The following is a 16,056-nucleotide window of genomic DNA, read 5'->3' as shown; positions in this document are numbered from 1 at the left end:
GGTCCATGCTGTTATGGAGTAAATTATGGTCCAGTAAGATGGTGAGACATTGAACAGCTAGTTATGTTTGTTGAGTTTAAGTAAGGAGAACTGTGAGGGTGAGGTAACCTAAACTCAGGGAAAGAGTTCCTTGGGAATAACCCTTAAACTAATACTTGGGAGGATAAATTGGAATTAACTTAGTCATATATTAGGATGATCAACTCTTACATGCACATAGAAAGCTAATAATTATATAGTCAAGAATGTAAACCATTTAATTGCTTTTCTCTTTTAAATAAATAGTCAAAATTCTGTGAATATAAAAGTAAGAAACTTATTAAACTTTGAAAAATACCGGGAACTATATTGTAAAGTAAAAATTATCGGTAATCTCACTCCCAGAGATAATTCTTTTCTTTAAAAAATGTTTGTCTATGAAATATTTCACATATACAGAGATACATCTTAATTTTGGTTTTCCTTTCTTTTTATCTATTTATGTACATATATATACATATTTAGAGTTTTTTGGGGTGGGGGAGCATTGAATACAATTCCCATGGGACTTTAAACCGAAATCTGTAATTTTTAATCATTTGAAGTTGTTTTTCCCTATTAGACTCCAAGCTTCTCAAGGGTAGGCATCATGGCTCATCCATCTTTGTATTATCAGTACCAAGAGCTCTTTAACAGATATTTGAGGACTCTCTCTATGGTAGGCACCATGATATGTGTTGGGGATATAGTAATGAGTGGGATAAGGGAAGACAGACAAATAAGTAATAAATGCAGTGCAGAGCTGTATAATAATATTGTCCAGATGAAATTAATTGGTTGTTTTTGATTGGGTGTTCAGAAAAGGCTTATCCTAGAATTGTAAACTTAAATTGAGATCTGAATGATAAAAGCACGTCACTGGGGAAGAACAGTCCAGATCAGAGGAAACTGTTAGTGTAAAAGCTCTAAAGTGGGAATGAATTTGCTATGTGTAAGCAACCAAAAGGAGGTTGTTGTGGCTGGAGTATTGTGGGTGAGGGAGGAGAATGGTGCAAGATGAAGTTGGAGATGTAGGTGTGAGCCAGATCACACACAAGCCATTTGAGGATTTAAAGCAAACGAAAGAATTCGTGTTTTTAAAAGATCACTTTGGCTGCTGTGGGGAATGAATTGACCCTGAAGATAGTGAGGAAACGTTTACTACTTAAAGGTTGAGTTTTGCTGGATGTAACAAAAGAAACAGTAGTAGTGATTGAAATAAATAGGAAAAGTCTAGAGGGGAAGTATCCCAAAGTTGTTTGGTTAGGGGCTTTATAGTGTTAATAATCTACTTCTAACTTTCAGGTTACTATTCTTAGGAGTTTGACCCTTGTCCCTAAACTCTCAGAATGGCTATCAGAGGACCAGGCAGCCTATCTGAATTGTAAAAAGGGAAAGGCACCAGGCACCGCCAGCTGAGTTCACTCCCTTTAAAAGAGATATCTGAGGTTCCATTCAGTAACCTCTCTTTTTATTTTTTTATTCACCACAGTGTCATAATCACTTCTTGGTTTAAGGTAGGCTAGGAAATGTTTATTAGCTGAGCACATTGCTCTCCAATTAAAATGAGGGTTTTGTTAGTAAGGAAGGAGAAGGAAATTTGTTAGGCACTTCCCATGTGGGGTTGGGGTAGGAGGCAGGAATGAACTCGGGAAGCCTTTCTAGGTAGCCTAGGCAAGAGATGATTGTAGCTTGGGGTTAGGGTGGAATAGAGGAGGCTTAAGAGAAGTGTTTGGGTTATGTTTTAAGAGTGGAGTCACCAGAGCTTGCTGATGGTGTAGAGAAATAATGAAGAAGCTGGAAAAACACCTAGATTTTTGTCTTTGCAACTAGATGGTTGGTGGTGCTAATTTCTGAGTTGAGGAGTGGGAAGAGCACACTGGAGGTGGGGAGGATAAGAATTTAAGCAGTTGTTATGTGAGTCTGGAGGTTAGATCTGAAGAGAGATTTGGCATTATAGATACATAGATGGTATAATTTGATGCTTAGACTGGGTAACTTAACTCTAGGAGAATTTGGTTAGAAAAGGAGGGGTCTAGGACAAAATCTGGTTTTTGTCCTGGTTCTGTAGCACATGTTGAAGTTGAATTGACGAGAACCAGCAAAGGAGAGCATGGTGTCATTGAAGCCAAGAGAAGACAGGGTTCCAAGAAGAAGGTGGTCAACTTTGTCATGCTGCTTAAATGGGAGAAATGACGGTTGAATTTGCAGTGTGATCATTGTGACCTTGACTGGAATATTTTCATTGGAATGGTGTGCATGTGTTATTGGGGTGGATTGTTAAGAGGAATGAGATGAGGAACTGGCAACTATGGTCAACTTTTTAAAGGAGTTTTGCTTTTACAGGGAAGGAGAGAAGAGGGGGAGCTGGAGAAGACCATGGCTTCAGAGATCTTTAAAAAAAAATTTCTAGTAGATATTAGAGTATGTTTGTATGTTGATGGATGGGAGAAATTGATTATGCTAGAGAGAGGAGTAACTGAAGGTGCAAAGTCCTTGAGAAGAACAGGGGGTGGTGTTCCTAACATAAGTGGAAAGATTAATCTTTAATAGGAGCAGAGACACTTAGGGCAATGTTAAGTTTCTATTTGGGATTTGTGGTTTTCACTTGAACATCAGACCACTTAATGGTGGTTGTTCCCTGCTCCCTCCCCCAGCAGTGCTGCTTGGGGCAGACACAGGAAGTTTTTTTAAATTTTTTTTTTAGTTTATTGGAGAATGAGTTTAATTAGCATTAGGGCTTTGCCATATGAGTACACTGCAGGAAGAAAGGTATCAAGGTTGTCAAGAGTATTTGCAAGGGAGTGATTATAATGAATGCCCAAGGAATCTAAACTGGCTAAGCAGGAAGTGAGGACCTTAAAGGTGACTGATAATGAGGGAGAGTCAGGGAGAGTGGTTCTGTTTTGATGAAGCCAGCTAATAGCTGGGTTTGGAGTACCAAAGTGAATTTATTTGATCCACGGAGGTTGGGAATCTGAGAAACTTGAAGTGGATTTCGGAGAAGGTGCAGGTTTAGGTAACAACAAAATCAAGAGTATGATTATGGGGATAAGCGCTTACAGTCTGTTAGTATTTGTCGGGAACACAGGCATTCTTAATCCTGTTTCCTTGCTCTTCTATGAGAATTGAGAAGAAATGTACAAAGATGACAAATTAGGCAACAGTCTCTCATCAACCACAGATAGCTGTTGATATAAACATCCTTTTAATCAAATCAAGATCTTTGTATGTATATTGTTTTATATCTTTTTCCTCTTAATATATCTTGTGTTTTCTTCAGGGCATTAAATATTTTTTTTAAATATTTAGTGTTTAACTTGAGTATTAGAATTAAATAGTATTTATATATTAATATTTAGTAGTGCCTGACTAAACCATTCTTTTGTCAAATATTTATAAGTTGTTTCTATTTTTTCTTGTTATAGCCTTTCCTGCTGAAAGGCATATCTTTACATAATACTTTTTTTAAAAATAAATTTATTTATTTTTGGCTGCATTGGGTCTTCGTTGCTGTGCACGGGCTTTATCTAGTTGCGGCGAGCGAGGGCTACTCTTCATTGCGGTGTGCGGGCTTCTCATTGCGGTGGCTTCTCTTGTTGTGGCTTCTCTTGTTGTGGAGCACCGGCTCTAGGCGCACGGGCTTCAGTAGTTGTGGTTCGCGGGCTCTAGAGCGCAGGCCCAGTAGTTGTGGCGCACAGGCTTAGTTGCTCCGCGGCATGTGAGATCTTCCCAGACGAGGGATTGAACCTGTGTCCCATGCATTGGCAGGCGGATTCTTAACCCGCTGCGCCACCAGGGACGTCCCATAATACTTTTTTTTTTTTTGCGGTACGTGGGCCTCTTACTGTTGTGGCCTCTCCCGTTGTGGAGCACAGGCTCTGGACGCACAGGCTCAGCGGCCATGGCTCACGGGCCCAGCCGCTCCGCAGCATGTGGGATCTTCCCGGACCGGGGCACGAACCCGTGTCCCCTGCATCGGCAGGTGGACTCTCAACCACTGCGCCACCAGGGAAGCCCCCATAATACTTTTTAATCTGAGTTTATTTCCCTAAGATAGATTACTGGAAGAAAATTACTAGGTCATAGTATCTGAACTTATGACCAAGGTGTTTTCTAGAAAGTTGGGTGTAAATTGCTCTAGCACTGGCACTGTATGAGGCAGCCCATTTCATCATATTCTCACCATTAATACAACCTTTTTTTAAAAGTCAGATAGAAAAATTAACTTCCATTTTATCTGTTTATTTAACTTTTTTTTTTGAAAAACATTGTTTATTTAGATAAACATTTGACCAAGCCCTAGTTTATCCAGTGAACTTGAGCAAGTTCTATGAAATAGACATTCTATGGGCAAGTAAGTGGCAGAAAAAATAAAACAAATAATTCATTTAACTTTTTATTAAGAAAATTTTCAAGTGGAAGAGTTGAAAGAACGTATGCTTCTGTCATCACTGCCTAGATTCAACAATTGTTAATGCTGCTGTTATGAAGATAATTCACTACCAAAAGCTGAGCATGCATCTCCTCTAAATAGCATTCTTTTACATAACCAGAGTATCATTATTCTACGTAAGAAAATTGCTAATTCCTTAGTATCTAATATTCATATTTTTCCATATCTCCCATGTTACTTAAAAAAATGTCTTTTATAGTTTTTGGATTTTTGTTTTGAAGGATCCGCTTAAGGTTTACACATTGCATATGAATGTAGTTTTTTTGTTTGTTTGTTTGGGGGTTTTTTTTTGGCTTGCGGGATTTGGTTCCTCAGCCAGGGATTGAACCCTGGTAATGGCAGTGAAAGCGCTGAGTCTTAGCCAGGGGATTCCCTGAATGTAGTTTTTAGTCTTTTAAAATTTATGATGGTTCTCCTGCACACACCTCCATTTTTAATCCTGGAGATTTCCTCATGGTGATGCTTTAATTTGTATTTCTTACAAACTGGGAGTTCAGGTATAAAGGTTTGACTGGATTATCAGGTTAAACATTTTTGGCAAGACTCCAAGTGTAATGTCAGTACTTCATATTGAATTATGTTAATATATGTGTAATATCAGGTTTTCTCACTGTTCGTGATGTCGGGTCAATTGTGTAATCACTTGATTAAGGTGAGAGCCACAAGATCTCTTTGTGAAGGTACGTTTTATTCCTTTTGCAGTTCGCAAGTAAACTGAAGTTAATGCTTTGGTCCTTTGCAAATATCTTACTCTTTAGTATCCTTTCACCTGAAAAGGATCATCATCCATTGATTTTCCTAATTGTCAACTTCATATTTACCTAGCTAGAATTCTTCTAGAAAGAAGAGCTTTCCATCATTAACTGGGATGAAAATTGCTTATTATCAGAGTATAGATTTGGTTTAATAGTCACCTCCTATGGCAACAAATGATTTTCCTCTTTCTCTTTTTTAAAAATTTTTTAATTTATTATTTTTGGCTGCATTGGGTCTTCGTTGCTGCATGTGGGCTTTCTCTCATTGTGGCGAGCGGCGCTTCTCATTGCGGTGGCTTCTCTTGTTGCAGAGCACGGGCTCTAGGCGTGCGGGCTTCAGTAGTTGCAGCACAAGGGCTTCAGTAGTTGCAGCATGTGGGCTTCAGTAGTTGTGGGCTCTAGAGTGCAGGCTCAGTAGTTGTGGCGCACGGATGTAACTGCTCTGCGGCATGTGGGATCTTCCCGGACCAGGGATTGAACCCATGTCCCCTGCACTGGCAGGCAGATTCTTAACCACTTCGCCACCAGAGAAGTCCCCTTTTCTCATTTTTTAATCAGTGTGTGGATGTCTTAGCCCATGCTGCCACAGCAAATTACCATAGACTGGGTGGCATAAACAGAAATTCATTTTCTCACAGTTCTGGAGGCAGGGGACATCAAGTCATAGCTGTGAAAGTAATTTGAGATTGGTTTCTGTTTGAAATTATTGTGGTTAAAATACGTTTATGGGGGCTTCCCTGGGGCGCAGTGGTTGAGAGTCCGTCTGCCGATGCAGGGGACACGGGTTCGTGCCCCGGACCGGGAGGATCCCACGTGCCGCGGAGCGGCTGGGCCCATGATCCATGGCCTCTGGGCCTGCGCGTCCGGAGCCTGTGCTCCACAACGGGAGAGGCCGCAACAGTGAGAGGCCCGCGTACCGCAAAAAAAAAAAAAAAAGTTTATGCAAAATAAATTTGTCTATGTTTGATTTTATAAAAGAGTTTGTGTTTAGATGGAAGGATTACTATAAGTAGTAGCAGTGATGGCAAATATTCTTATCCCTTTTTTTAAGGAAAACATAGTTTTGCCTCAGTTTTAGATATATGTCCTTTGTTACTTTAACATCTGTATTTGTCAAATAAAGGCATTTCCAAATACCTTTTTGATAAAATTTTTCATGGAATTGTATTCTTGAATTCTTGGAATAAACCCCTCTTGGTCATAGTGAATAGTACTTAAGTTTGTTATGGTATGTTAACCAAGATTTTGTTGAGAATTGTGTATCTTTTTAGTGAGACTAACCTGTGTTTGTTCAGAATTGTGCTGGCTGAGTTTGGGGGATCAAAGCCATTGTTTGTCCTATAAAAGGTGTTTGTAATCATTCTGTCCCTTTCATTGTTTTGAAACAGTGTGGGATCATTTTTTGTAAAGTGGAATGTATGTTTGAGAACCAGGTGGCTTTTTAGAGAGTGGTTGCTAAATTTTTGTCAGTTTCGGTATTAAAAAAAAATCTCTTGGGACTTCCCTGGCGGTCCAGTGGTTAAGACTTCGCATTCCAATTCAGGGGGGTGTGGGTTCAATCCCTGATCGGGGGAGGTAAGATCCCACATGCCTTATGGCCAAAAAACCAAAACATGAAACAGAAGCAGTATTATAGCAAATTCAATAAAGACTTTAAAAACGGTCGACATCAAAAAAAAAATCTCTTATTTAATATATTACATTTCACTTATTATTTATGATCTGTTTTTAATGTGTAGTAAACACAGGATATGGTTTATCTCTTTTTTTGGTTTATCTCGTTTTTTAAAGGTTTTTAAAAAATTTATTTATTTCTACCTTTTTTTTTTTTTGGCTGCATCCGGTCTTCATTGTGGCATTCGTTATGGCACTTGGGCTTCTCTCTAGTTGTGGTGCACAGGCTCCAGGGTGTGCAGGCGCAGTAGTTGTGATACGTGGGCTTAGTTTCTCCACGGCATGTGGGATCTTGGTTCCCCAACCAGGGATCAAACCCACGTCCCCTGCATTGGAAGGTGGATTCTTTACCACTGGACTACAAGGGAAGTCCCGGTTTATCTCGTTTTTTAGTTTCCTTTCTCTTTCCTGCCTTTAGTTTACTTATTCTGTATTTTATCAGTTGAGCCCATGACTTTTTGGTTTTATTTTATTTTATTTCATTGAGTCACTGGTTCCATCGTTTTTCTTCCTTTTTGTTTGGTTCAGTTGTTTAGTTTTTTTTTTCCTTTTTGCTGTCAGTAGTTTGAACCCTTTAAAATTCCTTCTTAAATTTTCTTAGGTGACATAGGAGTTTGGAAGGTTAAAAGAAAAGTTGTTTTAAATTACTTAAGGGTACAGAGTCTCATTGTTAAAATTTTTCAATTAACAGAAATATACAGAGTAAAAGTTTTAGTTACCCATCCACCCTTTCCTTCCTTCCTTCCCTCAATCCTAATCCTGTCTTTCAGAAGGAACCTTTAATAATTTTTTCTATGCATCTACATATTCAGAAAACATAGGAACTTCTAGTTTGTCGACTGAAAAAAAATACACAGCCTAGAAGTTGAGAATTACATTTTGTTTGGCGGGTTTTCCAAGGACTTAAGCCTGGAAGATAGCCTCTCAGATTGCTCTGAGGAACTGGTCCAAAGAGGTAAGGGAGGAGCCAGGACTTACAGGAGTTTTGCAACAAAAACCAGGTAGTCGGAACATCAAAAGATTACCATTAATTAAAGAAAACCAGACATCTCAGGGTAATGAATTTAACACTTTTCTATGTATGGGAAGATGGGAGAGTTTGGACTCATTGAAATCGTTCCTTTGATATGCACCTTAACTATTTAGGGCCTGTATGTATCCTGCTTTTTTCCATCCTGAGTCCCCTAAGGGTACACTGTCAGGACTGGGTGCAGTGGCTGAATGCTAGATGGCTGCAACATCCTTTGTTTACGGATACTGCAAGCAGTATTTTTTGTCTACAAGTTTATGAACTTTCATAAATACAAACAAGAGTACAGACACACTAAAAGTTATTTTAGCTCTGTGTGATGATAGATGTTGTAAAGGAAAGCTTGTGCAGTATCACAAGACTTTTGAAAAAGAGATCTAAGAACAGCCTTCTGACACCTGATTAGTTGGTAAGAGAGTTTTATATAGTCCTTTAGATTTTGACAAGAGAATGCCATTAACTGATAAAAATTTAAAATAAGTTTTTATTTTGTAGTGTTTTATTATGATATTTCTGAACAAATTACTTGAGTATTTTTGTTTTTGTTTTTTTTGCGGTACGCGGGCCTCTCACTGTTGTGGCCTCTCCCGTTGCGGAGCACAGGCTCCGGTCGCGCAGGCTCAGCGGCCATGGCTCACGGGCCCAGCCGCTCCGCGGCAAGTGGGATCCTCCCAGACTGGGGCACTAACCCGTGTCCCCTGCATCGGCAGGCAGACTCTCAACCACTGCGCCACCAGGGAAGCCCTGGATTTTGATTTTAAGATACATGGTGACACATTTGAAGAGTTCAGCAACGTGTAAATTTATTGTTGGAATTCGTAACTTTGTGCTTCCATTTTATGTTTATCTTCATTTTTATTTGCATAAACTTTAACAAACAACTTTCAACTTTGACAGAATGCCTTTCATTTCCATGAACTAATTAAACTTCTAGTTATTTAGATATATTAATATTATTTAACAGTTAATATTCTAACATTTTTGTCTCTCAAACTTTTTATTTTAAGCCTCTGTTGTGTCTGTGGATATGGTAATTGATTGACAAATAATTTTGGATCCTCCAGGTCTAGGAAATACTTTAGTGGCCCAAGGATAATTTTCATCTTGCCTTTTCTTTATTCGGGAATTTTAAAGCATATCTAGGTTATCTTGTCTCTATAGCTTCACATATAAATGTCTTTGATATTCTCAGCATGTATTAATATCTTTAAAAATATATTCTTACACAGAAGTACCATTATTACATCTAACAGATTAACCAAAACATGTCGATATCATGTAATAAAGTCCATATTCAGATTTCTCCAGTTGTCTCAGAAACATGCAAAGGCTGTTTTTCATTTTTACAATCTTTTTAGTTTTTATTCTGCAAATTTGTGTAGTTGGTAATCATAGAATAAATACTTTCTGTTCTATTTTTTTCTTTACATATCGTGAACACTTGAATGTTTAGTACTCATTTTTTTAACTTGAAGACTTAGAAAAGAAAAATAGCTGTCATGTTCACAGCAAAATTGAGAGGAACGTACAGAGATTTCCCATATACCTCCTGCCCCCACACATGCATAGCCTTCCCCATTATCAACATCCCCCACCAACATATATATCTTTTACAGTGGTTGAATCTACATTGATATGTCATAATCACCCAAAGTCCATAGTTTACCTTAGGGTTCACTCTTGGTATTGTTTATTCTGTGAGTTTGGACAAATGTATAATGACATGTATTTATCATTATAGTATTGTACAGAGTATTTTCACTGCCCTAAAAATCCTCTGTGCTCTGCCTGTTCATCCTTCCCTCTCTCAGAACACTGACAACCACTGATTTTTTTAACTGTCTCCATAGTTTTGCTTTTCCAGAACGTTATAGAGTTGGGATTGTGTAATATATAGCCTTTTCAGATTTGCTTGTTTCACTTGATAATGTGTATTTAAGTTTTCTCCGTGTCTCTTCATGGCTTGATAATTATTTTCATTGCTGTATAATATTTCATTGGATGTAACAGCTTGTTTATCCATTCTCCTGTTAAACAACATCTTGTTGGCTTCCACGTTTTGGCAATCATGAATAAAGCTGTTATAAACATCTGTGTGCAGGTTTTTGTGTGGACATAACTTTTCACATCCCTTTGGTAATTACCAAGGAGTGTGATTGCTGGATCATATGGTAAGAGTATGTTTAGTTTTTTAAGAAACTGCCAAACTGTCTTCCACAGTGGCTGTATAATTTTCTATTCCCACTAGTAATGAATGAGAGTGCCTGTTGCTCCACAACCTTGTCAGCATTTGCTCTTGTCAGTGTGCTGGATTTGTGCCATTCTAATAGGTGTGTAGCAGTATCTCACTTTAATTTGCATTTCCCCATGACTTGACTGGGGTGTCTTTTCATATGCTTATTTGCCATCTGTGTGTCTTCTTTGGTGAGGTGTCTGTTTGGGTCTTTGGCCTTTTTTTTAAAAAAAATAAATTTATTTATTTATTTTGGCTGTGTTGGGGCTTTGTTGCTGTGCGCAGGCTTTTCTCTAGTTGCGGTGAGCAGGGGCTACTTTTCGTTCAGGTGCGCGGGCTTCTCATTGTGGTGGCTTCTCTTGTTGTGGAGCATGGGCTCTAGGTGTGTGGGTTTCAGTAGTTGTGGCTTGAGGGCTCTAGAGCGCAGGCTCGGTAGTTGTGACGCACGGGCATAGTTGCTCCGTGGAATGTGGGATCTTCCCGGACCAGGGCTCGAACCCATGTCCCCTGCATTGGTAGGTGGATTCTTAACCACTGCACCACCAGGGAAGTCCCTTTGATCCATTTTTTTTTTTTTAAATCTTTTGAGGAACCTCCATACTGTTTTCCATAGTGGCTGCGGCCAATTTATATTCCCACCAACAGTGCACAAAGGTTCCCTTTTCCCACGTCCTTACCAACACTTGTTATTCTCTTTTTGATAATAGTTGTAGAATGCATAAATTTATTTTTATTTTTATTTTGCGGTACGCGGGCCTCTCACTGTTGTGGCCTCTCCCATTGCGGAGCACAGGCTCTGGACGCGCAGGCTCAGCGGCCATGGCTCACGCCCCCAGCTGCTCCACGTCATGTGGGATCCTCCCGGACCGGGGCACGAACCCGTGTCCCCCACATCGGCAGGCGGACTCTCAACCTCTGCGCCACCAGGGAAGCCCGCTTTGGCCCATCTTTAAATTAGGTTGTTACCTTATTGTTGAAGTTTAAGAGTTTTTTGTGTATTTTGGATAACAGTCCTTTATCGGATATTTCTTTTGCAGGTATAGTCTCTCAGTCTGTGGCTTGTCTTCGCTCTCTTGACATTGTCTTTTGCAGAACAGTTTTTTATTTTAATGAAGTCCTACTTATCAGTTATTTCTTTCATGAATTGTTCCTTTGGTGTTGTATCTTAAAAAATCATAGTCATACCCATGCTTTATACTTTTATATATTATATTTATGTTTGTGATCCATTTTGAGTTAATTTTTGTGAATGGTGTAAGGTCTGTGCCTAGGGTGTGGTTTTTTGTTGTTGTTGTTGTTTTTTGCGGGATCTCAGTTCTCACACCAGCGATTGAACCCAGGCCATGGCAGCAAAAGCTGAAATCCTCACCATTAAGCCACCAGGGAATTTCCTGCATGTGTATATCTTATTGTTTCAGCACTGTTGTTGAAAAGACTGTCTTTGCTCCATTGTATTGCCTTTGCTGTTTTTTTTAAATATCAGTTGACTGTATTTATGTGGGTCTCTTTCTGGGCTGTCTATTCTATTGCATTGACTTATTTGTTAAATCTTTGGCCAATATTACATTGTCTTGAGGTCTGTAACTTTATAGTAAGTATTGAAATTGGGTAGTGTCCTTTATTTTTTTGGTTCTTCTTTGATATCATTCATCAGGGTTTTGTAGTTTTCCTCATATAGGTTTTGCACATATTTTGTTAGATTTATACGTAAGTATTTTTTTCTTTTTTCTTTTTTTAATTTCTGGTGTTAATGTAAGTGGTATTATGTTTTTATTATTATTATTTTTGAGGTATGCGGGCCTCTCACTGTTGTGGCCCTCTCCCGTTGCAGAGCACAGGCTCTGGATGCACAGGCTCAGCGACCATGGCTCATGGGCCCAGCCGCTCCGCAGCATGCGGGATCTTCCTGGACGGGGGCACGATCCCGTGTCCCCTGCATTGGCAGGCGGACTCTCAACCACTGCGCCACCAGGGAAGCCCCGGTATTATGTTTTTAATTTCAAATTCTGCTTGTTTACTCCTGGTATGTAGGACGGCAGTTGACTTTTGTATGTTAACCGTGTATCCTGCAACCTTCGTATCATCACTTACTTGTTCTAGGAATTACTCTGTTCTTTCAGATTTTCTACAGAGATGATTATTTCAAACAAAGACAGTTTTATTTTTTCCTTCCCAATATGTACACCTTTTATTTCCTTTTCTTGTTTTATTACATTGGCTTGAACTTCAAGTATGATGTTGAAAAGGAGTGGCAAGAGGGGATATCCTCACATTGTACCCGATCTTACTGGGAAAGTGTTGAGTTTCTCACCAATTAGTATGATGTTCGTTGTAGCTTTTTTGCAGATATTCTTTATCAAGTTGAGAGAGTTTCACTCTATTCCTGACTTACGGAGAGTTTTTATTGTGAATGAGTGTTAGATTTCATCACATGGTTTTCCTGCACCTTTTGATATGATCATGTGGTTTTTGTTTTTTAGCCTGTTGATTGGTTGGATTACACTAATTCTATTTTTGAATGTTGAACCAGCCTTGTATATACCTGGGATTAAATCCCACTTGGTGGGGATATATGTATACATATAGCTGATTCACTTTGTTATACAGCAGAAACTAACACAACATTGTAAAGCAATTATACTCCAATAAAGATGTTAAAAAAAAATCCCAGTTGATTGTGGTGTATAATTTTTATATGTTATTGGAATCAATTTGCTAATATTTTGTTGACGATTTTTGCATCCCTGTTCATGAGAGATATTGGTCTGTAGTTTTCCTTTCATCTGTGTTTGTCTCCTTTTAGTATTAGGGTAATGCTGGCCTCACAGAAAGAATTAGGAAGTATTTTGCAACTATTCTGTGAAAGAGATTGTAGGGAATTTCTTCCATAAATGTTTGGTAGAATTCATCTTTGACACCATCTGGGGCTGGTGCTTTTTGTTTTGGAAAGTTATTAATTATTCAACTTCCTTAATAAATACAGTCCTTATTCAGAGTATCTATTTGTTTTTGTTTTGACGGAGTGTGTCTTTCAGAGAATCAGTCCACTACATCTAGGTTATCAAATATGTGAGCATAATCATTCGCAGTACTCTTTTATTCCTTTGTCTGTGGGATTAGTAGAGATGGCCTCTTTCATTTCTGATATTTAGTAATTTGTGTCTTGGCTCTTTTTTGTTGTTGTTGTTAACCTGTCTAGAGGCCCATCAATATACTTGATTGTTTCAAAGGACCAGCTTTTGGTTTGGTTGATTTTCCTTTGTGTTTTCAATTTCATTGATTTCTGCTCTAATTTTTATTTTTATTTTTTTAGGCCGCACTGTGCGGCATGTGGGATCTTAGTTCCCCAACCAGGGATTGAACCTGTGCCCCAGGGAAGTCCCTCTGCTCTAATCTTTAAATTAATTTTTCTTTTGCTTCCTTTGTATTTAATTTTTTCTTTTTCTAGTTCTGTAAGGTAGAATCTTAGATTATTGGTTTTTTCTTCTTTTCTAATACATGCATTCGGTGTGAATTTTGCTCTAAGCACTATACTTCATGAAATCCCACAAATTCTGTTAAGTTGTACTTTTGTTTTCAAAGTTGGAAATGTTAAAAAATTTCTCTTAATATGTCTTATTTCACTCATGTGTTATTTAGAACTGTGTTGTTTAGTATTTTGAGGTTTTCTTGCTATCTTTCTGTTATTGATTTCTAGTTTAACTCCATTGTGGTCTGAAAGCATGCTTTGTATGATTTCTGTTCTTCTGAATTTGTAAGGTGTGTTTTGTGGCCCCAAATATGGTTTACCTGGTAAATATTCTGTGTGACCTTGAGAAGAATGTGTATCTTGCTGTTGGATGAAATAGTCTATGGTTATCAATTAGATCCAGTTTGTTGGTGCTAATTAGTTCAGCTGTGTCCTTACTGTCTTTCTGCCTGTGGATCTGTCAGATACTGGCAGAGGAGTGTTTTAGTCTTTTGCTGTAATACTGGACTCATCTAACTCTCTTTGTAGTTCTATTGCTTTTGCCTTATGTATTTTGAAACTCTGTTGTTATGCTCATACAGTTTAAGTTTTTTGTTGTTTTTGTTTTGTGTTTTTGGCCATGCCGAGCGGCTTGCGGGATCTTAGTTCCCCATTGAAGTCCTCAGGGAAGTCCCCAGTTTAAGTATTTTTAATGTCTTCTTGGATAATTGACCTGTTTATCATTACGTGATGTCCCTCTTTATTCCTGGTAATTTTCCTTGCTGTGAAATCTGCTTTGTCTGAAATTAAAATGACTACAATTTTCTTTTTTTTTAAAAAAATTATTTATTTATTTATTTATTTGGCTGCGTTGGGTCTTAGTTGTGGCACACGGGATCTTTGTTGCGGCATGTGGGATCAAACGTTGCAGCTCATGGGCTCTTCATTGTGGCACACGGGCTTCTCTCTAGTTGTGGTGAGTGGGCTCCAGAAAGCATGGGCTCAGTACTTGCAGCGCGCAGGCTTAGTTGCCCCATGGCGTGTGGCATCTTAGTTCCCCGACCAGGGATCGAACCACATCCCCTGCATTGGAAGGCAGATTCTTTACCACTGGACCACCAGGGAAATCCCCACTACAACTTTCTTTGGATTAGTGTATTTTTGTCCGTCCCTTTACTTTTTTTTTCAAAATTGTGATGTTGTAAAATACCCAGAAAAGTCACCATCTTAACCATTCATGTTGCTGTGAATCCACTCTCCAGAGTGTATTCATCTTGCAAAACTGAAAGTCTATACCCAGTGAACAATAACTCCCTTTTCCCTCTACCCCCAGCTCCTGGTAACTACCATTTTACTTTCTGACTCTGTAAGTAGAATCATAAAGTATCTTTTTGTGACTGACTTATTTTACTTAGCATAATGTCCTCAAGGTGCATCCATGTTGTAACGTGTCAGATTTCCTTCCTTTTTAAGGCTGAATAATCCATTGTATACACCACATTTTGTTTATTTATTCATCTGCCAGTAGGCACTTGGGTTCTTCCACCTTTTGGCTTTTTTGAATAATCACGAACATGAGTGTGCAGATTATCTTATTTGAGACCCTGCTGCAGTTCTTTTGAGTATGTACCCAGAAGTGGAATTGCTGGATCACATGGTAATTCTGTTTTCCTTTTTATCTTTTTGTGTGTGTGTGTGTGTGTGTGTGTGTGTTTTCAATTTTTTGATGAATTATATTGTTTTCCATTGTGGCCACACCATTCTATATTCCCACCAGTAGTGCACAGAGTTCCAGTTTCTTCACATCCTTGCCAATACTTGTTATTTCCAGTGTTTTTGATAGTGGCCATCTTAATGGATGCGAGGTGGTATCTCATTGTGGTTTCGATTTGCATTTTCCTAGTAATAGTTGCATAGTGAATTGAGCATCTTTTTATGCACTTGATGGCCATTTGTATATCTTGTGGAGAAATGTCTATTCAAGTACTTCGCCATTAAATTTTTTTTTAATGGTTTCCCTATTTATTTTTTAAAATATTCATTCATTCATTATTTATTTATTTATTGGCTGCGTCGGGTCTTAGTTGGGGTGCACGGGCTCTTCGTTGTGGTCTTAGTTGCAGCTTTTCTCTAGTTGCGGCACGTGGGCTCCAGTGTGCATAGGCTATGTAGTTGCGGCATGCAGGCTGTTTAGTTGTGGCATGTGGGCTTAGTTGCCCTGCAGCATGTGGGATCTTAGTTCCTTGACCAGGGATCGAACTGGCGTCCCCTGAATTGCAAGACAGATTCTTAACCAGTGGACCACCAGGGAAGTCCCACTTTGCCATTTTTAAATTAGATTGTTTGTTTTTTGTTGTTGAGTTTAAGAGCTCTATATATTTTGGATATTAACCACTTGTCATTTATATGATTTGCAAATATTTTCTCCTATTCCATAGGTTA

At 38.7% G+C, this 16,056-nt stretch overlaps 1 protein-coding gene across 3 annotated transcripts in view; it reads left to right on the top strand.

Annotated features, from left to right (window-relative positions):
• Nucleotides 1-16,056, top strand: part of UBE2K (ubiquitin conjugating enzyme E2 K) — an 81,569-nt gene that overhangs the window by 13,673 nt on the left and 51,840 nt on the right. The window contains exon 1 of one of the 3 annotated variants that reach the window (XM_027103130.1): nucleotides 614-697. The exons of the other annotated variants lie outside the window; for them this stretch is intronic. Coding sequence (XP_026958931.1) covers nucleotides 629-697 — 69 coding nt within the window. The 5' untranslated portion in view covers nucleotides 614-628. Of the gene's footprint in view, nucleotides 1-613; nucleotides 698-16,056 lie in introns of those variants that run through there. 3 annotated transcript variants of the gene reach the window in all.

This window comes from Aethalodelphis obliquidens, unplaced genomic scaffold (genome assembly GCF_003676395.1).
Source record: "Aethalodelphis obliquidens isolate GAN/ISIS:26980383/991018 unplaced genomic scaffold, ASM367639v1 scaffold6, whole genome shotgun sequence".
NCBI classification, from domain to species: Eukaryota; Metazoa; Chordata; class Mammalia; order Artiodactyla; family Delphinidae; genus Aethalodelphis; species Aethalodelphis obliquidens.
The sequence above is the reverse complement of the archived record's forward strand: the minus strand, read 5'-3'. Positions and strand labels throughout refer to the sequence as shown.